At 37.7% G+C, this 22,593-nt stretch overlaps 4 protein-coding genes across 6 annotated transcripts; 1 reads left to right on the top strand and 3 right to left on the bottom strand.

The window, feature by feature from the left end:
* Positions 1–151: 151 nt before the first annotated feature.
* Positions 152–5,993, bottom strand: LOC103319065 (Glycine cleavage T-protein family). 2 transcript variants are annotated; one of them, XM_089045921.1, is made up of 13 exons: positions 5,723–5,993; positions 5,509–5,613; positions 4,870–4,903; positions 3,577–3,650; positions 3,378–3,443; positions 3,201–3,265; positions 2,581–2,668; positions 2,400–2,465; positions 2,103–2,268; positions 1,266–1,349; positions 1,063–1,190; positions 587–773; positions 152–382 (listed from the first exon to the last, which is right to left on the bottom strand). In XM_089045921.1, the coding sequence occupies exons 1-12, from the start codon at positions 5,933–5,935 to the stop codon at positions 588–590; spliced, it is 1,275 nt and encodes a 424-aa protein (XP_088902047.1). In that variant the 5' UTR covers positions 5,936–5,993; the 3' UTR covers positions 152–382; position 587. The 2 variants fall into 2 exon arrangements, with proteins under 2 accessions (XP_088902047.1, XP_008218780.2); XM_008220558.2 differs by having other exon boundaries at positions 5,509–5,610; positions 5,723–5,992.
* Positions 5,994–6,984: 991 nt separating this feature from the next.
* On the top strand, positions 6,985–9,279 carry LOC103319064 (Pentatricopeptide repeat (PPR) superfamily protein). Its single transcript, XM_008220557.3, has one exon. It carries the CDS (start codon positions 7,127–7,129, stop codon positions 9,170–9,172), a length of 2,046 nt encoding a protein of 681 aa, XP_008218779.2. The 5' UTR covers positions 6,985–7,126; the 3' UTR covers positions 9,173–9,279.
* Positions 9,280–10,200: 921 nt separating this feature from the next.
* COX10 (cytochrome c oxidase 10) lies at positions 10,201–15,469 on the bottom strand. The gene is made up of 7 exons (XM_008220556.2): positions 15,066–15,469; positions 14,433–14,562; positions 13,308–13,445; positions 13,056–13,189; positions 12,169–12,294; positions 11,627–11,730; positions 10,201–10,882 (listed from the first exon to the last, which is right to left on the bottom strand). Exons 1-7 carry the CDS (start codon positions 15,380–15,382, stop codon positions 10,512–10,514), a joined length of 1,320 nt encoding a protein of 439 aa, XP_008218778.2. The 5' UTR covers positions 15,383–15,469; the 3' UTR covers positions 10,201–10,511.
* Positions 15,470–16,606: 1,137 nt separating this feature from the next.
* Positions 16,607–22,555, bottom strand: MEF8S (Pentatricopeptide repeat (PPR) superfamily protein). 2 transcript variants are annotated; one of them, XM_008220555.2, is made up of 4 exons: positions 22,257–22,555; positions 21,273–21,549; positions 19,182–21,097; positions 16,607–17,028 (listed from the first exon to the last, which is right to left on the bottom strand). In XM_008220555.2, exons 2-3 carry the CDS (start codon positions 21,516–21,518, stop codon positions 19,208–19,210), a joined length of 2,136 nt encoding a protein of 711 aa, XP_008218777.2. In that variant the 5' UTR covers positions 21,519–21,549; positions 22,257–22,555; the 3' UTR covers positions 16,607–17,028; positions 19,182–19,207. The 2 variants fall into 2 exon arrangements, with proteins under 2 accessions (XP_008218777.2, XP_088903494.1); XM_089047368.1 differs by having other exon boundaries at positions 19,182–21,142; positions 22,257–22,398.
* Between the last annotated feature and the right edge of the window lie 38 nt (positions 22,556–22,593).

Below are 22,593 nucleotides of genomic sequence, written 5' to 3'. Positions count from 1 at the left end.
AAAAAACAGTTCTAATCCATTGCTTATGTTTTCTATGCTGATGTTGTGCCTTTGTCCATGACTGCATCAATTTAGGGTTCCCACTTACCTTTCCAATATATGCTCTAAATACCGAAAGGCAGACACCCAAAATGCTATCAACAAAAGAAAATATAGAGATATTCTTTTATAATTGAAATATACTTGGAATATCATGTCAAGTCAACATAATTAAAAATTTAGCTTTACACATGGTAGCTATATAACTGGGGTTTCAGATGGCTAACAAGAGCGACAACTTCACATTTTTATGAATCTGGCACCAAGGATGAAGATGAAGTTGATAGGTCAACAACAGAAAACCCGCCTAGATTAGTGTGCCACAGCACTGGAAGCCTGGACTCTAGCCAATCAACATAAAAGTAAGCCCCTCTTTCGCACAAAACAACACGAAAATATAATTTGATGTTATTTCATGAATAGCTTCATAACAATTTTACTTCCCTAATGTTACAACACCTCTGTGTCTTGGATTGGTAGAGAACAATTAAAATCAAGCCCGAATATAAATTGGATTTGAGATTCATGGTCTAAAGGATGAATGCACCTCAAGAACTTGAGCTCCTTGTCGGTGAGCGTTGCCCAGCAAGAAAAGGTACTTCTACCACTCTTCCAGGAACAGCATCTCCAACAATTACAGTGTCTCCCTCTGAAACAGTTTGCCTCTTGATGTAGCCTAAACCAAAATACCCATTTTCCTTTCTTCCTGATGTGCAACTTGTGAGCTTCCCAACCTGTGAAAATTTCACAAGCTGTCATGACACAGCCTTGAATCTTGCCCTTTATTTTCTATACTCGACCACTGACATAAAATACTGGTGACATTTTCCAGGGAAGGAAAAAAAATTCTTAAGCATTATCTATTTAAAGTTTTGAAGGTGACTTCGTGTTAAATTCCGTGGCCAATTTATTCAGGAAGTTGAATGGAGGTTTTGCTTTCTTCCCTATTATAAAGATAATGACAAGAAAAATATTTGACATGCAAAATTTGAACAGTATATTAGAGAGTGAAACAACTACTACCTTTTTCCCATCAATTGTAATGAGGCTGCCAACTTCTGCCGGGGCTGATAGACGAATCGCCCAAAGTCTTTGCTTAACTCCGTCATATGTTATGAGTCTAGCTATAGTCTCTTGTCCCTTGTAGCACCCTGCAAAAAGACAGAATTAGACCAGCTATTTTCTCATTTTCTTTGAGATGCATTAAAGAGTAAGGAGTATGATACCTTTGTTTAAAGAGATCGAATTCCAGAGACCAGCCTCCAGGACATTATATTCATTAGTAAGCTCCTTCTGAGGAGCTGGCCTTCCTGCAAAAAGTAATCTGGGCTGATGATCACAAGAGAAATCACAGAAAACCGAACTTTAAACGACTAAAACACACTACTATTATTGTCAAGAAACATTTGGTTACATGCTTCTATATTTAATTAGTTGTTCCATTCCATGATAATGCTTTATTTGTTGTTAGTGCACGAGGGGAAAAAAATATGAAAACAAAGGAATATGTCTTTCTGTTTTAACACCCAAAAACATATGAAGCATGTCCACTGCGAGCCTGTTTATGGAAATTACAGACGAGAACTCATCCAATTTCAAGTTTTAATTATTTTCAATAGCAAACAAGCAAACAAAAAAGTGTTTCCACTGAAATGCAACTTCTAAAAAACTTTCTACATTAAATTGTCAAAGAAAACTAAATTGGCAGTTAAGAATATAAAATAGGTAACAGCAAACATATCATAATGCATCAGTCAAAGCATTGACGAAATTAAACATGGACAGGCTTAGCTCCTTGGTGAGGAAGCACTTTCTCCCTACAGTTAAGGTGCTACCAATAACTTTGTATGAGTTGGTGAATGTAGTGGGTTCAATCACATTAAAGTTGTTAATTATGATGATTTAATGTTGTGAAATGGGTGAGCCACATTACTTTCACCATTTATTTCCGTGAATTGGTCACTCAGGGGTGAGGGAGAAGTTCTTCCTTACAGGTAAGTAGCCAACCATTTTTCATTCAAAAATGGGGGATAAGTGCCAACATCTAAATAAAAAATTCTTACCTTGGAAAATTCTTAGTTTTTCCCATGCATTAGAGCCCATTGGAATTGCACCCTGTGACAGAATCGTTTTCCAGACTGATCCAGCAGCAGCTGGTGACATCAAAAGTGAAAAACCCTTTTCAGAAATGACATTACCCACACCCACAGTTATAGGCATCCCGTTAACCTGCAAAGTAATAGGATGTCTTATTAATCTCCCTTGAAAATAATACTTTAAATTTCATCTCTCCTACAGTTATTCTTAAAGAAGATGAAATCAATAAGTACAACACACTCGTATACATTATTGATGCTTACACTAAAATGCTGATGTGTGCCATATGGCTGTCCAACAAGATCACCTAGGTTTAACTCTTCCATTATCTGTTCTCATTTCATGATAAACAATTAACATCATCAAGCTTCAGCTTAGTGAAAAGCAAGATCAAAGACCGAAATAATGCTTGCCACATGTACAAAAAAATTTAAAAAATCTTACCTGGTTGCTTTTAGGTCCCACCAAAACAAAGAAGCAAGTTTGCTTAGTGATGTCTTGAATCTCTACCTTGTCATTAAAGAATATGTACCTGTTGAAAAAATGGCCCAGTGATAAGATTCACTACATGGAACTTATTCCCAATAAAAGTTTATCAATTGAACATCCGCCAGCTCTCCCCTAACTTATACCAGCCTAGAAAACTGTCATGTCCACCCTTAACTCCACATCATTCAAGTCTCAAAAAAAAAAGAAATATTGCAGTTGAGAAAATTCCCACTGTCACCAAATGTAAGTCAACAAAATCTTTATCAGTAGCCATGCTGAATTGGACAGGTAAGAAACTCTCTAAAGAACTGCTTGGCCCCACAGTCATGCCAGATATTCATCTCAGTCTGATTGTTTAAATTTCCATGCCTTCGTAAAAATTCAATGACATTGAAAGTGAGTATGAAGCACTTCACCAAAATATAAGAACTCCCGAGAGAGAGAGAGAGAGAGAGAGAGAGAGAGAGAGAGAGAATTGCAAGCTGGGCATAACAGGACTGTGGTATACATGATGATACCATCTTTCAAAGCTTTTTAAAACAACACTAAGAACTTAAAAAAGAAGATGCACGTACTTATTCAGCATTTCAGAGATACTTCTCGAAGTCACAGGTGAGACCACTAACAGTACAGCATTTTTCTGGGAACACAAAAATAAAATATAAATAACAAAGTTGATGAAAAAAAACATGAACACTATTAAACTTCAGGGAAATCAACAGCATACAAAAATTATGAAAAAGAAAGATTACCATTATCCACGCGTGTGCAATATCTATTGTCCGAGCTGTTGGTGTAACAAAAACGGTGTCACATCCCTACGGATTTCAATCAGAAATCCTATTACTCAAGCCTGTATGATTGTATACATATAAGAATTAAATCAAAAGAAGAAAATTGCGTCAACAGCACATACGCAACCAACTTCTGATTACATCCGACCAAAAATACCTGTCCTTCATGAAGGCATTCAAAATTGGCAGTTGTTTGGTTGTGAAGAAATTGGATACGGTCTTCTCCGCTAACTTCGTGATGAGGCCACATATTCATATGCACAAGGGAAAAACACATTAAAGCATCCGCCAAAGCCAAATACTACAGACTTGACATAAATTTGATTGCATTACCTCAAACAAGTAAACAATAAATACATGACAACCCTAATTCTCAAACAAATAGCAAAAGATTATGAACTCCATACAAAAGGATGACAATATGATTAAATTAGTACAAATAATATTAATGTGAGAGAAAGATGCATCTCTTTAGCACTGCTACTTGTATGCTCACAGAGCATATCCAAGTTAAACAAACGGAGGCTGACTCCATTTAACTTGGCTACACGAGCTTGACTTGGTGACTGGTAAGCTGCATGGCCATCAGGCCAAACGACCTACTGTCTTAGAGCAAAGGCCAAGGTCCCTCAACAGCTCTAAACGAGAGGTAACCTTCTAGACAGTCGTTAGACCTAGCCGAGCACTTCAACACGGTTATGGCTTTGAATTCCACATACAACATTCAGCATAAGTTTCCCCTTACTAGAGAAATTTCCACTTGGGGCCAAATACGGTATGAGATATTTATGCACAGGTTTCCATATTTATCTGTGGGATATTTGCGAGTTATTCATTATAATATCTATGGGATAAGTTACATTTTGGGCTTCGCTTTGGGTGCCGGTTTCTGTCTATATGGGGAAATAATTCTGAATATCTACTTTTTATAGACGAAATTCTGAATATCTATTCTTCTCCATCTAAGACGTATTTAAAGTGTTACAATGATTTACAAAGTAAGAGAAACAACCAACCTAATAAAATTAAACAAAGTCAACTATATAAAATTCTACTAATAAAAAATTGCTATTTCTATTGTATTTCAACACATGTCAACAGTTTCTTCTGCTTTCTGTGATTGTCCTTTCTTTCTTAGGTTTTCCTGACTGTAGTTGTCTGCTTCTTGTGCTGTTTTGTTTGGGTAGGTGCATTTTTTACTGTTCTTTTACTAAGACTGATTTACATCATATAGTTTGAAGTTTATTTATTTTGGACTACTGGTCCACTTTGATTGTTCCTCTCAGTTCTTTACGGGAATGTATTGGGAAATAGAATCTCATATCTCTATATAAAGGACATTGGGCTAGTCTCCGAGGTAAGCAATACTAATCCTTATTGGACAATAATACCAATATGCAACACAAGTTGATATATATATTTATGAAAAGTAAAGGAAAAGATAATATACCTCTTATCCGTCCAAAATGTGAAAGGTCTGCTACCTGAGGCATTACATGGATTCAGAATAATTAGATGTGGTCACAAAATTAATGGCTGCACACTCAATAAATATGAAAACAACCATTATTCAGTTGCTAAAAGTGCACAAAAGAAAGTGATGCCACCTAAACCCCATTCAAAGAATTGACGCTCTATTTGAGTATTGACATAAGAGCAGACAATCAATGTCATAAAGCCGGGCCAAAAGTAAGATGCACACAACACAAGTATGAATCAATCTTATGACTATCCATTCCCAGTGATGGGTCTTTAGGTTCAATCAGCACCAGCTGTTTACATGGTGGCAAGTGATTAAATCTATATCCAGCAGTGCTGAGAGTGAACCCAGAGAATTCAAACCTTAATATAACTAAAACAGCAACTTGACCATCACTTTTCTCAAGACACCCATTTGAAAAACAAAAAAACAAAAATTTTGCCAAGGACGAAAAATGCATCTTGTCAAGGATATCATTAAACCATTTTCAACCTTACAAATCGTGCAATCTAACATTTTATATTGAATTCTCAAGTTCTAAAGCTTACAATACACAAGCATTCAATTCACAAACTATGCAAAAACTGAAATAATGTAATGAATACGCACCACAACACCATTATAGGCTGCATCAAAAGCTTGGTCATCGTTATCGAAAGTTTCGACAATCCCATCATCGGAAACCTTTGCCCCTTCAGTTGCCACAATGTCCTGCTAACAGTCCGTTCATTTTGTCATGAAATATTGAACATTCTTGTTGTGCTTCAGTTTCTTTTTCTAATTCTCGAGAAAACAAACAGAGGAAAAGGTGGGAGGCACTTACCAGGAGGTCGTGGTCGATGGGAGGAGGGGAGAGGTCGAAAGGCAAGGCCAAAACGACACCTTTCCTAGTCGTTTTGGAAGAGAGTGTGAACTTATGCTTCTGCTTATGTTCCTTCGTCTTGGTCTGAGTCCAGGGAAACGCACCGTTCTGGTCGAGATAAGAGAAGGAACGCCATGGATTGAGAAGCAGAAGATCACCTGTAATTGAAGCCATTTCTTGGAGTCCTTTGAGTCTGGACAGCCCTGCGTGTCTCAACCAAATATATGTTCGGATGGACGTTCCTAATCCAATTACTTTACAATATTTTATTTATTTATCAATTATTTTAAATGATAATGAACTTTCCTTTTTATCTACCAGGAGTTAAAAGTCACTTTTCGTCCTTATAATTTGACGAAATTTTCACTTTAGTCCTTATGCTGTGGTTTTCAATTTTGGCATTTTATTGCAATTGAGGGCACGTCCAAATTTCTCTTACTAGGAGGGGTATTTTGGACAAAATATTGGATAAAATTGGATGGAAATTTGGATGTGTCATTCATTGAATTATGATAAAATCAAACTATAGGGTTAAATTACAAAATTAAAACTATATGAACCAAAGTGGAAACATCGGCAAACTACAGCGACCGAAAGTGACTTTTCTCAAAAAAAATGTTCTACACATAAGTGTTCAATCATCGGACTAATTAAATAGCCTACTCACCTTCCGCATAGCAATTAGAGGGAACCTTACCCTTGATAGGGCACCCCATCTCCCCCTAAAGCGAAAGTCATAAAAATTATAGATTACAATCCTCAAAGAAGACATCAATAATAAAATCAGGAGGTTCTTCAAACCAAATCTTAAAATTGCCAATGTTTAGAGCAAATTTCACAATTCTATGAGCCACTCCATTAGTTGTGCAACGGATATGAATGAAACATACTCCAATAACCTGTTAAAGTATAAATTTACTATCCTCCGCTATTGGACCAATTTGGAATCAATCCAATAATGAATTTTTAAGCGCCGTCACGATTTGGAGCGTATCACTTTCAAAACAAACATTTGTTCCCTAGCTGCCAAAACCTCAGAGTGTATAGCTGAGAAAATATTATCAAATCACTTGGCTCCCTCCTTATAAAACTTGAATAGTTTTTGCATGGCCTTTTGAGCAACAACATCAGGCCTCCCTCTCTCTAGAGTTACCCCAAATAATTGAATTGCGGGCCTCCCATATTGCGCACCCAATACCATAAAAATTCCAAAGTCACAAGTGGAGAGAGAGATCGCCACAAAGGGGACCCAATCAGCCACTTTAAGGTACGAACTGCTGCCAACCGCTCGCCCCAGCGGTGAACTGAACCAAACACTTCTTCCAAACAGATAGACAGATTGTAATTAGTTAAAAAATAAATAAAATGAGCATGGACGTGCATTCTTTGTTTCGCATACTGCATTCATGCAACACCCACCATTCAATATACTTAGGAAAACAGCTCCACCTTATTTGTCTCAAAAAAGGTATCATAAATTCTGCTGTTGCATTCGGAAACCGTCTTCTACAAATGTATGTGAAATGCGGTAGGATGATCGATGCACTGAAGTTGTTTGATGATATGCCCCAAAGAAACTGTTTCTCGTGGAACACACTGATTGAAGGTTACACAAAATCTGGGGACCTAGAAAAATCTTTACAGTTGTTTGAGGAGATGCCCCGTAAGGATGATTTTACGTGGAACTTGATTGTTTCCGGGTTTGCAAAAGTGGGTAAGCTGGAAATTGCTCATAGTTTGTTTGATGACATGCCTAGGAGAAATTGGGTTGTCTGGAATTCTATGATTCATGGTTATTCCAAGAAGGGATGCCCTAGAGATGCTTTAAGGCTTTTCCAGGATTTGAGTTCGGACGGGTTGACTTTGTCACATGAATATAAGTTTGTGTTGGCTACTGTTATTGGAGCTTGTGGTGATTTGTTTGCGCTTGGTTGTGGTAAGCAAGTCCATGCACGCATTTTTATTGATGAAGTGGAATTTGACTCTGTTTTGGCTAGTTCGTTGATTAATTTGTACGGGAAGTGTGGGGATTTAGATAGTGCAAGCCACGTTTTCAATATGATGAAGGAACCAGATGATTACTCTCTCTCAGCCCTGATTTCAGGTTATGGAAACTGTGGTAGAATGGACGATGCAAGAAGAATTTTCGATACAAAAAGTAATCCAGATGTTGCATTATGGAATTCATTGATTTCTGGATATGTTAACAGTAATGAAAACATTGGAGCATTAGTTCTATTCAGTGAAATGCTGAAGAATGGTGTTCATGGGAATTCATTTACGCTTGCAAGTGTTTTGACTGCCATTAGTATCTCAGGCATCCTTAAACAGGCTGAACAAATGCACACACATGCTTGCAAAGTTGGGCTGATTGGTAATGTTATTGTTGCTAGTGCTATTCTTGATGCATACTCCAAGCGTGGAAGTCCTAACAACGCTTGCAGATTGTTTAGTGAGCTCAAAGCCTTTGACACAATATTGCTTAATTCTATGATCACTGTGTATTCAAATTGCGGCAGAGTAGAAGATGCGAAACAGATTTTCAAGGCAATGCCAAGTAAAAGCTTGATATCATGGAATTCGATGATCGTAGGCCTTAGTCAAAATGGCTGTCCGATTGAAGCATTAGATCTTTTCAGACAGATGAATAAGCTGGACTTGAGGATGGACAAGTTTAGCCTCGCTAGTGCGCTCAGTTCATGTGCTACTATATCGTCGCTTGAATATGGTGAACAGGTCTTTGCTAGAACTACCAAAATCGGGCTCAATTGCAATGAAATTGTTTGCAACTCGCTTGTTGATTTGTATTGCAAGTGTGGTTTTGTTAAAAATGGGCGAGAATTATTTGACAGAATGGCCAAGTCTAACGAAGTCGCTTGGAATTCTATGTTGATTGGTTACGCTACAAATGGTCATGGAATTGAAGCACTAGCTCTTTTCAATGAAATGAGGCTTGCTTGTGTGGAACCCAATGAAATTACTTTCACAGGGGTTTTGTCTGCCTGTGACCATTGTGGGTTGGTTGAAGAGGGAAGAAAATGGTTTTATAAGATGAAACAGGATTATCATATCGATCCAGGCATCGAACACTACGCTTGCATGATTGATCTTTTCTCCCGCGCTGGTTTCCTCGAGGAAGCAATGAATCTAGTTGAAGTGATGCCTTTTAAGGCAGATGCAAGCATATTGTCTTCAGTCTTAAGAGGTTGTGTGGCTCATGAACACAAGGATCTTGGCAAGAAAATGGCAGAGCGAATCATTGAGCTTGATTCTGGGAACTCTGGTGCTTATGTTCAGCTGTCTAACATATTTGCATACGTAAAAGAGTGGGAAGGATCTGCACAGGTTAGACAAGTGATGAGAGATAAGAGAGTAAAAAAAAATCCTGGTTTCAGCTGGTCTGATTGTTGAACAAGAGACTCGTATGGCAAGATAGTTCTTGCAACCCTTTACGCCTGTATGCGAAATGCAAATGGGCACGTTACTTCGGCCAAGTCATAGGTGGAGGCTGAAGGTGAGATATAACCGGAGCATCAAGTGACAGCACAAATCGCATTGGCCAGATCTCAAACAATCAGAGGGTAGAAAGGGAACGTCCCCTTAGTGTACCTAATTACAGAAAAATCTTGAAATGAAGATATGCAAATCAACAGTTCAACACAACCCAGAAATCTTGGGGAAAAGTGATAAAAGTATCAAAGTAGCATCAGAGAAGGTAAAGTTTCTCAAGGAAGTCAATATAAGGAGCACTATAGAAGTTAAAGGGCAGCCAACACTCATATCAAGAGCCCCTTACACTCAGAACTTGATTCTAAGTTTCAGTCATCAGTCTCGACCTATAAAAAAGGTCAATCATCAGTCTATTTATTCTACAAGCTCGGGTATTATAATCTTTGCAAATTCCGATGTACAAACACTATGATTAGAAAAGATTGAATATTTTTTATTATTTAGAGGAAGCGATTTTCCATTGAATTACTTGGGTATAATTGTTTCATATTTGTAATTATAATAATTCAATACGTTAAATGCCATGACCCCTCAAGGATTGCGCCTCACCTTGTTAGACATAAACCGCCTCACCTTTGAAAATCTTGATTAGCACTCAAAAATGGCCATCATGCACTTCTTCTCTTGTGTAAGGAGTGCATAATAACAGTTTTGAGACAGCTCTCGAGATCTTTTATGGGCATGATACAAAGACCAAAATAAAACTATCAAGATGATGTAGAACAGTTAATCCCAAGTGGTGTCTAACACCAAGACAACATAGTCCACATTTAGTTGTACGGTTGTAACTGGTTTAAACAGAAATTCTGAAATTCTACAACTATATCATTCGATCCGCAGGGACATTTTTTCCGTTTTGCGATTTTTCTAATATTAAAATATAAGACTAATGCATTCTTATGTTGCAATGTTAATGCTGAGACCAATCATGTTCAAGAATACTTGACGATTGAGCAACTGCTCTTCTATAATTATGAATAGACGGCCACCTTATTCGTATACTGCAATTGCAAACGAACAATGCATTACTAACTCAAATACCTAAACCTCAACACTTCAAAAGCAAGAAATACATTTGCAAGAAAAAACTTTGGGACTTGCAACAAACAAAATACAGGCTTTCGACCTTTCATGGAGAGGTTTACTTGGGTAAATAGATATTGGACTTGGAACAAAAAGACCTTTATTGGGCAGCTTTCGGCATTTCATTGTACAAAGCCAGGGAGAAATATATCAACGATCACGATGAAACATACGAAGGAACCGGGAGAAATGGAAATGGTGCAATAGAGGCATATGATACAGGTGGCCGCACTTGTGTCCTATCTGTGGAATTCCTCAACTTATTCTTCTGGTTGACATTTCTATCTTGTGAGGACAATGAAAGCTCAACACTACTCTCTGAATTCTCTTCAGTAAGGCATTGTTGATTATCAGAGAGACGGTGAAACATAATCCCTGACATGAATACAGGAAGATACAGAAGGCTGGCATGAAACATCTTCCTAGCTTTATGTGTAGTGCGGTCCTGATGGAACGAAAATGCCGTTGCAGTTATTGCGAGAGTAAGAAGAGTAGATTCAAGACAAAACCATCCAGAAGTCATACCCCCTGCAGACAAAGAGATGAAATTGGTGGAATTAGATGTAAGCCCCAACCTTAAACTATTCCTGCTTAATTAGTGACCAAAGATTATACATCTCACTCGTGGATGTTCATAGTCATTTTATGACCAAAAGAGTAATCAAGATGGCATGTCCAATTAATCAACTACTTATAGAAGAGATGATCAACAACTGTCCCAATATCATACAATTGGTCATCGGTAGGGGCCACAAATTAATTAAGTGTATCAAGATATACAAGAGGAACAGTGACATGAAATCAACCAAAACCATGAATAACAAATATAACTTGTCAGATTTGTTACACCTCTAAGAGTAAAATCTTAGGAAACATGCAAAAAATAGGTAAGGCCTCAAAATTTAATCTGAATACAGCCACATCAGACATGAAATGGGGCAAATTTTTTGAACTAAGACACATAACAACCTATTTCATTAAAAAATATGATATTTCATGCTTTAACAAATTGTAAATCACATCTAAGTCTGTTATTTTCAATTTAATGCATACCAATGTTGACACCCAAATAATGGACACAAATTCTTTTATTCACTAAGAAACAAAATTGACCTACCATTGGTTGAAAAGGGAGACGAAGAAAAATACTCAAGTAGCTTCACAAGTATACTAGCACAGATAAAACTACAAAACTACAACACAAATAAAACTTCCATTGAAACAAGATTAGAAAAGGAAGAAGTTATTGTGTCTGCGAGTATTCAGACTCACAATCATAGGCCAAGAATCCCAAAGGGATCAAGTATACACAATTCCTTAAAGCTACTAAGGCTGTTTTCTGACCAGAAGCATCAGCAAGGGAGAGCATCCTAAACCTGGATATACAACAAATAAAAAGGGATTAAGGGGAAGGAGCCAAACAAACCGAGGGAAGTAAATCAATAATCGGTGGACTGTCACATATACAAAGATCCCACCCGCCCCATAGATTATCTATCTAGACAATAACTTGATCACACGTTCTGAAATGTCTAGTTAATCATTTGGAAGGGGAAAAAGTGGATCACAAACAGATTACTCACACCATTTGCTCTGAAAATTGTTCAGGATTAGGTGGAATTTCTGCCTTGAACTCATCGGGCATAATTGGATATTGATTAATTATTTCCATGAACAATAAGGCCCATGTCATGAAATCAAAGGCAGGAAATAAAACCCATGTTCTGAAACACTTTCCCAGTACAATAGGTGGATCTGTTCCACTAATGACATAACATTTAAAGTAAGACCATGAAAGAACTGAAAGTCCATACCCTCCAGCGGCATAGTCATTACGGCACAAGTATGCAAGGGCCATAAAATGAGGTATTTGCCAAAAGTATAAAGCAGCTGGGAGAAGCATTGCATTGAGGGAAACCTGGCCAGCAGCTGCAGCCCAACTGAAAGCCAAAAAGAGAAATCTTGAGTCAGAATGCAGTAATAGTCGGTTCTGAATAACATATTTATTTCATTATGAGGAAAGTGGGTATTTCAATATTTGAAAGAGGTAAGAAGGTCTCTTTTGTAGCCCAAGTATCACATATTCCCCTTTTTCCCTTCAAACAAACAATTTAATCAAGTGGAGAGGCACCACCCTGGTGCTCAGAAGATATATAGGAGAAACAAAAGACTTCAAGCAATGCTAAAACAAGAGCTAATCTTTCAAGAAGTCAAGCACTGTATTAGTTAAGAGTGCCGCTATTTCCACCCACTTGTCCTACTTCACCACCCACCATTTAATGAAAATATTAACTGCACATCAAGTATTTTGTTAAATGATCTCTATAAGGGTTCAGGTATAAATAAAAGAATCAAAATTATCATACTATACCCACTCACCTATACTTGGGGGATGGGCAGTCAAATGTATAAATCTATTGCATAAAACAGTGGGAATTTTTAATATTGAAAATCAAACTTGTTTGTTATTTAAGCTTAATGGGAATTGTTTCACCAAAAGACAAAAAGAAAAAGCTTAGTGGGGATTACAGAGAACAATGATCAGTTTTCAGCCACAAAAATATGTTGCAACAACCAACATTACAGCTGCCATGAGTTAACTGAAAACATAAGTTTTCAATAGCCAAATCAATAAGTAAAGCTCCTACAACAAGTCTACTGAAGGAAGCATGTAGCTCAAAGAAATCAGGGGGCATATTACCCTAAAAGTGGAGGAATAGCACCAACAACCGCACCAACCCATGTATTTACTGGGTGAATCTGCTTCAACGGAGTATATACAAATGCATAAAGTATTAAATTTGAAGCTGCAAGTCCAGCTGCCAACATATTAGCCTGCAACAACCTTGCCATAAAAGTTGCAACATTAGCCCCCAAATATTGCATGCGATGGAAATCAGAATATTATTGCCATATAACATTTACAGAAGGAAGTGTTAATTCATGGGGCCACCTGGCTTGCCAACAAAGCAGTGCCAGCAAAACCAGCAGCAGATGCCCAGGTGACTGCATGAGGTATTGTAATGCGTCCTGATGGAAGTGGTCTTTGCTTCGTTCTATTCATTTTAGCATCATTATTCTTCTCAAACACCTAAAAGCAAACAATTTTTAATGATTTAACACCTAATCAAGCCAAAAAGTTAACAATAAAAAAGTAAAGATACTGCAGGCAATGAGCCATTAACTACTCAAGCAACATAAACCAACTCAGCATCAACTGCTGAAAAAATGTTTACCAGTGGCAGGAAAACAAGTCCTACAATCGCTCAACAGAAGTATGGAATTCCTTTAATGCTTTATCTTAGATGCCTTTTATACCCTCACTCCATTCTCCCTAGTTATTTTCTTTATCAACATAATTAAGAGAAAATAAGACAATAACGTGAAGCAATAATTGAGTATAGCATAAGAAACTGCACATATAGTAAGCATTATAAAGATAATCAAATGAATTTGGAAGTGCTTTATCTAATCCTGTATCCTATAATATACATTCCATGTAAACATTCATCAACATAAAACCTCAATAGGAAAGTAAACCTTTACTGTAAAGTAATGTTGTTGCTCATGCACTTGCTTATCAACAGGGAAAAACAGAATAACAAAAGATAAAGATAACAGAATGCATTCTTCCAAGGCTCATTTTAGCTTTTCAAGTACCAAACTCAATTTTGAATTAAAACAAATAGCTTAATGACCTCAAAATCTAAATGTGACTATTGCGGCTTACATATTTCTTTTCTTTTTTCTGAGATAAGAAACAAAGACTATATTCAATCTAAAGAATGAAAATTATAAACTGCACCCCTAAAAGAAGTATAAAACTTTAGAACTCATTCCTCTTGAAAAGGTTCTAATTAATCTATATAGTCAGAGTCCCAGCTTTAAGCTTCATTCCTACTTGTATCTGACAGATAGAAGCTTAATGGACAAAAATTAAATAACTAATAAACTGCATTATAAAAATAAAATAAAAAATAAAAAATTTGACTGAACATGGTGAACACTGCCATAATATAAAAGTTATATATATACAAGTGTGTGTGTGCGTGAAAAAAGCTGTCATCAAAGAGCAAACCTGATTTAAAGAATTAGCAGATGCTGCAACCATCATGGTACCAGCACATGTCCAACAAAGTCCAGAAAAATCAATGGCATGGCCACTTCCAAGAACAAATCCAGTTCCAGAAGTTGCAACAACTAGCATGCTGGATTAAAAGTGAAAAAATTTAAGACTTCACAAGCACCAGTATGTTAGTTGTGGAAGAAAATGAGTTGTTTTTGTAGTCTAGTTTTCATTGTTTTACTGTTTAAGGTGGACAACTTGTCCACCAAAATTGTAATGTTGTGTAATTGAAATAAAATTTTGTTTCTAATAAAAAATTACACATATTAAAGAATCACCCCCCACTATTATAATTCTCTTCTTCCAAAATGATACCATTTTTACCATATCAAAGAAGTAACAAAATATCAATAAAAAATTCTGTAACAGCGATCAAAGAATCACGTTTTATAGAATACAATTACGCAATGTTTTCTTTTACTCTTCTATTGCTACATAAAAAGGACTGAATAATTAACAATTTGAATCAGAACAAACACTACCCAACTTCACAATCAGTTTCAAAAAATTATGAATAAAAACCCAGAAATGCCATTTTCAAATTAATAGAAATGAAAAGAATGAGAATTTCGTGTAAATGTGTACCTGAGGCGAGCTTTGGAGAGCTCCCAATAGCAGCGACCATAGTGGCGAGCCCAGTACGAAGCTTTGGAGGCCCCAGACGCGAGATCAACAGCAGTAGCCGCCGAGAGGGCTCGGAATCCATCGAGGCGCTGAAACCCTAGCTTCAGAGAATCTGAAGGTGAAGGTGAGGGGGAGTAAGAGTAGGATTGGGAGAAAGAGTGAGAGAGCAGTGGCGGTCGAGCGACGTCTTTCGCTGCCGAGGAGGAAATGGAAGAGAGGTGCAGTGAGTTGTTGGATATTACGAGCTTGGGCGAGAATCTCAGCGAGTTCCTCCACATCTTCTCGTCAATTGAGAAAGAGCGAGACAAGAGGAAGAAGAAGAAGAAAAATAAGTCGACAATCGTTTTTTTTTTGGGTCAAAAAGTTGACGAGTAGTTTCTAAAGGCCGTGCAGCTTACCTGAGCCCGTTTCTTCTAAGGGCTCTTTTGATATCGCCCATTAGATGAATCCAACGGCACAAAATGACTTATCTCATCGTACACTTGTTTTTTTGGTTTTTTTTTGGGCGAAATCATCGCACACTTTTTATACCAAGTTATGTGTGTATCTTTTTTTTTCCTTTAGAAATATGCTTTGTTCTTTTCTGTAAAGAAGCCAAAAAAGGGGCACAAGTAACATAGAAGAAAAGAAGACAGAGCCATAGATATTCAATGGTCGCTCATACCGAACTGTATATCCTGAACCTGAAGAAATGAAATCGATTGGGTCATTGGCAACCAGGTCTCACCACTTCAATGTTGTAATAAGCCCAATGAAAAGGTTAGAACCCTAAGCAAGCAAAAGGCCCCACTATGAAATGCAACCTGTTGGCCGATAATATCATGTCATGCCATAAGAGTCTTATAGATCAGGTGGTTAAAAACATTTCCCCCAAACATCCTAAGTCTTAGGATCGATCTCTCTAATATCGCTTATATTGAAAAACAAAACAAAAATCATGCCACACCGCTATCTTTCTGCCATTCTATGCAAAGATTCATGAATTAAAATCCAAAAGTGGTGCATTTGGGCCGTTTTTCTTGTTTGGGAGTAAAACTAATCTTGTGCCCTTCTCCCTCTGCATATTCTTTAACAGTTTCATAAGCTTGGATTCAACAGAAACAAACACACACAAAATGAAGCTTCCAAAATCTTTCTAATAGTAGGAAGGAACAGGGCAAGAGGTATGCAGCCTTCCAAAACTAAGTTCAAGCAACTTTTCAATCAGCTGTACCATTTAGGTCTCTTGCCTGAACCCACCAAGTAGATTCAATCTGGTAGTGCCATAAGTCATAGGTCCAGCAGAAACTTCACTAAGGGATTTATGAGGATAAAAAATATCAACAACATTGCCCATGTATATTAGGTAGAGCAAAATCAAAGTCTCCAAAGATCAGCATGATGGCAAAGGTTTGTCTAATTAGTCCTTAACGCCCATTACAACGTCGCCGATTGCACTGTCATGATGCTCAAAAAATAACAAACTCTAATATTCATGATGCTCACAAAATAACAAACTCTAATAAAATAAAAAATAACATATGACATAAATTAGTGGATATATCTGTATGTGTTTATGCGAAACTACATCCCTGCCATAGTCTAATCTTCACTAATTATTTCTTAATCTAAACAAATTCATTTACTCACTAATTATGAATTCCCAGCTAGTCATCATTCCTTTATCAACTTAAAAAAATCTTACATGCATTGATGTCAAAGTACATCCATGCAGCATTGTACTTGCTGTCATGTCCACAGGCCACTACTTGAGGAGCATTAGCCAATGGTGCTAGCATGCATATATGAATCTTCTTCTGCTTAAATGAAAGGTCAGCCAGATTTCCGTGCAGAAAATTCCCACAAGCATGTCAAAATGGTCATTTCAGAGCTTCCCTAATGGCAGCAGCTATGGCAGGGGTTGGCTCTGGTGTTGGTATCAATCCTGCAGAAATGGAAGCAGCAAAGCAGAGAAGTTAGAATCATATCCAATTTCTTTTGCTTCATTACAAATTTACCACACAAAGGATATATTTACAGCTCCATGGTTAGCTCCCATACTATAGAGTACATAAAATCTGTCAAGAAAATTTGAAATACCATCAAAGCACTCAGTCTGGGGAATTGCAATTTGCTTCCATGAAATCCACTTCATAAACATGTGGAATCAAGAACAGGAAACATATAGCTAGAAAACCATTAGAGAGAGCAACAGGGCCAAACCATCCAGGTCATATGCATCTTTATACAGAGTTTATACTTCTATTTCTTCTAAGTATGTGTAGAATCTACATATATACTTCTATTTCTGCTAAGGCAGTGAAACAAAAATTATACTTCCGTTCCTGAAGTATCAGTTTGTGAAAAGTAGAACATAACCTGTGAAAAACAGACCCAAAAAAACCCTATGAAAAAATATTTTAGTGACAAAAAGAAATACCAATATCCAACTCAGCAGATATCCAACCAAACAAAATTATACTTTCAATATTTTTAGAAGAAAAAAGCCACTATTGCATAAGTAATCAAACATATTGCAGGCAAAATCAAAATGTCCAAACCCATTCATAAAGTATCCATTCAAATACAAAAACCAACACGTACATGGAAAAAAACTGAAGAAATGAGACTTGAAAATCACAAAATGACTATTTGGGAGCTGAGAGATAGCAAGAGTGAGAGTGAGAGAGTCAGTGAGTGCGAGAGAGGTTTTTTTTTTTTTTTCTTTCTAGAACATAGCTAAGAAATAAAGATGCATGGCAGCAGACCAACAAAAAATAGCATATAGCAGAACTCCAATCATACAACAAAGCTTGAAAAGAAATATCCTAAACTCTGAAGATACCGATGCCTGAAGAGACGCCCAAACATGAACTCTACCCCATAGAAGATCCACCTCTTGTCCCTTGCACCCTCAAAATTCTTCTATTCCTCTCCATCCACACCACCCAAAAGATTACGATGATAGCACATCTCCCTAACACCAAGCCCACATTTTTCCACCCAAAAAACTTACACCTCTCACATAATAATGCAAAACAAGAGGCTGGAGCTGCCTATCTCAAATTGGTCTCCTTAACCAGTCTTCTCCACAAGGTCATAGTAATGGGACAACAGGTGATCTGAAGTCTGAGAAGCATTACTACACATCACACATCACACCAGTGGGGAGAGAGCTACCAATAAGACTGTCTCCACTGAACCACATCACAAGTGTTCACATTCCCATGAGCTATAATCCAAACTAACACCTGTAACTTTGGAGGTACTTTGTCCTTCCAAATTGTACGAAGCCACAAAAATAAAAAGAAAAAGAAAGAAAGAGAAGAGTTATATATTAATTTTTCTGCATAAGATTTACAAAACACACTCCTAAAGACTCCAACTTCCATATTCTTGTATCTGGCCGAGATTGCACCAATAAAACAATCTCTAAGACAGCAATAGCTCTGCTAACTGCCCACCTCATGATCATTCAAGTGTATACGAAAACTGAAGTCCCAACTCAGAGGAAAAGAAGAAAAGTCTGCACAAATGCAATTGGACTACCATGCGCCCCCCACCCCCCCTTCTCCCTCTTTTCCTTTACCTGCAACATTTATTCCCAATTAACCAAATGATCTTTCTTCCTTCCAAAATTCCTTCCCACAAAAACTTCCTCATCACACTTTCAATTCTGTTTGGCACACGAACAGGAATACAAAAAGTGAAGAGTAATAATAGATAGACACACTGCAAACCGATTGCAGATGGGAAATCTCCACTTCTTCTCTTCCAACTACCAAACCCCTTATCGTATTCAACTCCCTAGCTCTTTCCACCAACCTACTCAACCCATCTACCACAACAGTAAATAAGAAAGGAGACAGAGGATCTCCCTGTCTAAGCCTCTATATGCTCCAAATTTACCCTTCATCTCCCATTAATTAAGACTGAAAAATTAGCTACTCAAGCACCCCCATATCCACTTCCTCCAAACAGTTTTGAAAGCATTATATCATTATAAATATTTATTTTTCTCATAGCTGCATTATAAGTACTTTAATTATAAAAAACTTTGTCGTTTAAAAAAAGAAAGTTGAGAGAAATTTTTTTTACCTGAGATAAATCAACTTTCATGTTGTTCACCAATAATCTCGACAAGAGCACAAGCCATCTTTGAAATGGTGGAATCTCTTAGCATCTCTCATGATGAGTTCTCTGCCTACAATTTTTGAGATGATCTTCAATGCATTATGGCAATCACCACAAACACGAAGATTCTTGATTACCCTAACAGGTGAACGAGCTGGGCTGCTGAGGAGGGCATAAGCAACAGCAAGTCTCTCACTATGGGCAAGCAGAGCATCTTCCTTGCCTTCCTGATCTATGTCATGTAACACGAATCTAGTCTCTGGAATGTAACCAGCCTCCTTCATTTGTTCCCTTAAACCCCTAAGTTGAGCATAAATCTTATCATTCTCAGGATGAGATGTATCTCCTGCTCGATATTCATGGACTCGGCTCCTGACTTCTAAAAGATTTTGCGATGCTAATTTTTTCTTCTCTTTCTCCTTTACAAGGTCTGAATCTTTTACAGGAACAAGGCCAGCCTTTGATTGCTCATTTAAGCTGGAGGCATCTAGCTGCTCAACAAGCTCAGCACACCGATCCCCGAGCTCCAACTGCCCATGAACTCTGCAGAGATTCATCAAGGTCTTCCAAACATCGACATTAGGTTCCAATGGCATCTTTTCAATGAACTCCAAAGCTTCTTCCAGATAGCCTGTACTTCCTAGCATATCTACTACACTCACATAATGATCCATACTCGGGACAATGCCATAATCTTTGCTCATTGATTCAAAATGCAGCAGTCCTTCTGTAGCATCTCCCAATACACTACAGGCATAGAAAACACCAATAAACATTTGGCCATCAGGTTTCAGACCTGCTTTCTTGAACTCAGTAAATAAATCAATGGCATCTTCCCCAAGGCCATTCTTAGCAAGCCATGTTATCATAATGTCCCAAGATGTCAAATTGCGGTTTGGCATCTTGTTGAAAACCATAAATGCGCTGTCCATAGAACCACACTTGGAATACATCTCCAAAATTCTGTTGTATGTACTCACGTTTAAGGGAGACAGTAATCTTGTAATGTTTTCGTGAACAAATTTTGCTTCTTCTAGAGCTTTAGCCTCCCCGCATGCCTGCATTAACTGAAAATATAGATGCAAATCCACCTGAACCTGTTGCTTCTCTAGCATACCCAAGATCTCCACAGCCTCCTTCACTTTGCCCTCCTTGCAAACCTTATCCAACTCTTCAAGAGTACCACTATATGGGCTACTTTCAGAAGCCTCAATAAGCTTTCTTTCAGATTTAGACTCACTTGCTACTTGAGAATCCACTATTGTATTTTGAAAAGGATCCGGATTTGTTTGATATTGTCCAACATGTTGGCTTAGCTGCCCATAACTTGTAGGGCCTTGCTGATATTGTCCACAACTAGGGGCTTGATGATATTTTCCATAACTAGGATTCGGCTGATTTTGTCCATAAATAGGGTTCTGTTGATATTGTCCACAACTAGGGTTCTGCTGATACTGTCCATAACTAGAGTTCTGATGATGCATCACGTCATTCCTTGTGTAGTAACCATTTAAATTTTGCTGATTTTGTGCAAAATGTTGGATATAATTCTGATTTAGGTTTCCCTGAGACCCTAAATTGCCTTGTAAACCAAAAGCATTTGAGTTCTGTCTGACTTCTATGGATCCCTCCTGCCGAGATGCATACGGATTCTCTATACTACCATTTCCTAAATTTCTTCCATCCAGTTTAGGGGTCTGCAGCAGCCCTCCATTTTCTTGCCGATAATGCCCACTAAAATTTCCATCTTGTTGAACTACATTATTCATGTTGCCTGTGTTTCTCCAGAAAACCCCATTGTAACTCTGATTATACTGATTTGAGCTCTGCTGGGGATCCCTTGAACCATCTGCACGAGCCCCATTTAGTTTCTGTTGCAACTGCACATTATTTTGACAATAAGTTCCACTCGGTTCAGATGTACTCTTCCTCCGTGTATAAACATACAAGAAACAAAATCATTAAGTAGCCCACAACTAAGCAAACTTCATTATCTTAAAGCTTACTGTAAAATTGCAACAAAAAATATAAAGAAGATGTAGTTAAGTTGTCAACCTCATTCTCAGCCTCAATGTCATCGTGCTCGTGACCTGTAGCAAAGGCAGATGCACTGGAAGAGGAAGTGAAGGTGGCGCGGGATGAGGAGAGAGCAGCGCATCTCTGACATGGCATCATTGAAGAGGAAGATGAAGAGATGAGGGGTTGAAAGCTGAGTTTGAGGCATGAGGATCTCCATGAGGCTGATGATGAGGCAAGGGTTTGCAGCTGAGCTGATGGCAGAAATACCATTCGCCTCCACATTTTGCTCAGTTAGCCTGCTGTTTTTCACTCTCTGCAAATGCACAAATTACCCATTTATGCCAGTGTCACTGAGACTGGGACCAAAACTATCTCATCTCAATCATTAAAAGAATCAAATAAAACTATAAGAAATTATATAATAAAATAAAATAAACATAACCATGGGATGAAATTATTATTACAGACTCGATCAAAAATTTGGCAGATGTAAAATTTCTGATTCATGGTTGCTTCAACCAAGGATTCATGGGTGACCTATACTGGAGCTTTTTATCCTAGATAAAGATTGTATTTTCAGTATTTATTCACACTAGAGCTCCTTATACTACATCTTTCAGGTGAATAGATTTCTCATAAGTATTCCTCAAACACAGAATACTTCAAGCGTTATGCCTAAAAGGATTACAAGTTTCTGTAGAAACTCTCTGGTCTCCTTTTTGGTTAAAGCTAGAGACTCCACAGCCTCATAAACCTTGCTGATCGTCTCAGCTGGACAAATGGCTCTTCGGACAATTAATAATTCATTCACAAACAAAATATAATTAAATTGACAAAACATAATGCATTCAGAATATCAAAACACAAACGCAGTACTTATTCCACCCAGACGAAGAAATATTTTATACAGATTTTCAAAACCCATCAATCATTCAATTCGGGATTAACAACCCATCATATGTAACATTGAAAAGCCAAAAAATTCAACAAATACATGAAAAAGGTGTTCCAATATGAAACCTTTCGACTTGTGCGAATATTTTCAGCAAGCTCTTCTCCTCTTTCTCCGATACTTTGCAAAGAACTTTGCAGAAACTCAGCGCCCTCTCTTGCACTGAGTGGAGCTCCGAGAAGGCAGACCAAAGAGAGAACGAGAGGGACGGGTTTTCAGAACCTTTGTGATGGCCTGAGAAGACAAAGTTTGAGAGACAGGAAATGAGAGGAAGAGAGGGGCTGCACTGTAGAAGACAGAGTGCCCGCGAGTGAGAGGAAAAAGAGGCAGTTTTGGAAGAAACTGTTAAACCCCATTTATGCAGAATGGGCTTGCGCTGGGAATGAGCATGCTGACTAACTAATG

This window comes from Prunus mume, linkage group LG2 (assembly GCF_029339155.1).
Source record: "Prunus mume cultivar Tortuosa linkage group LG2, ASM2933915v1, whole genome shotgun sequence".
NCBI lineage: Eukaryota > Viridiplantae > Streptophyta > Magnoliopsida > Rosales > Rosaceae > Prunus > Prunus mume.
The sequence above is the reverse complement of the archived record's forward strand: the minus strand, read 5'-3'. Positions and strand labels throughout refer to the sequence as shown.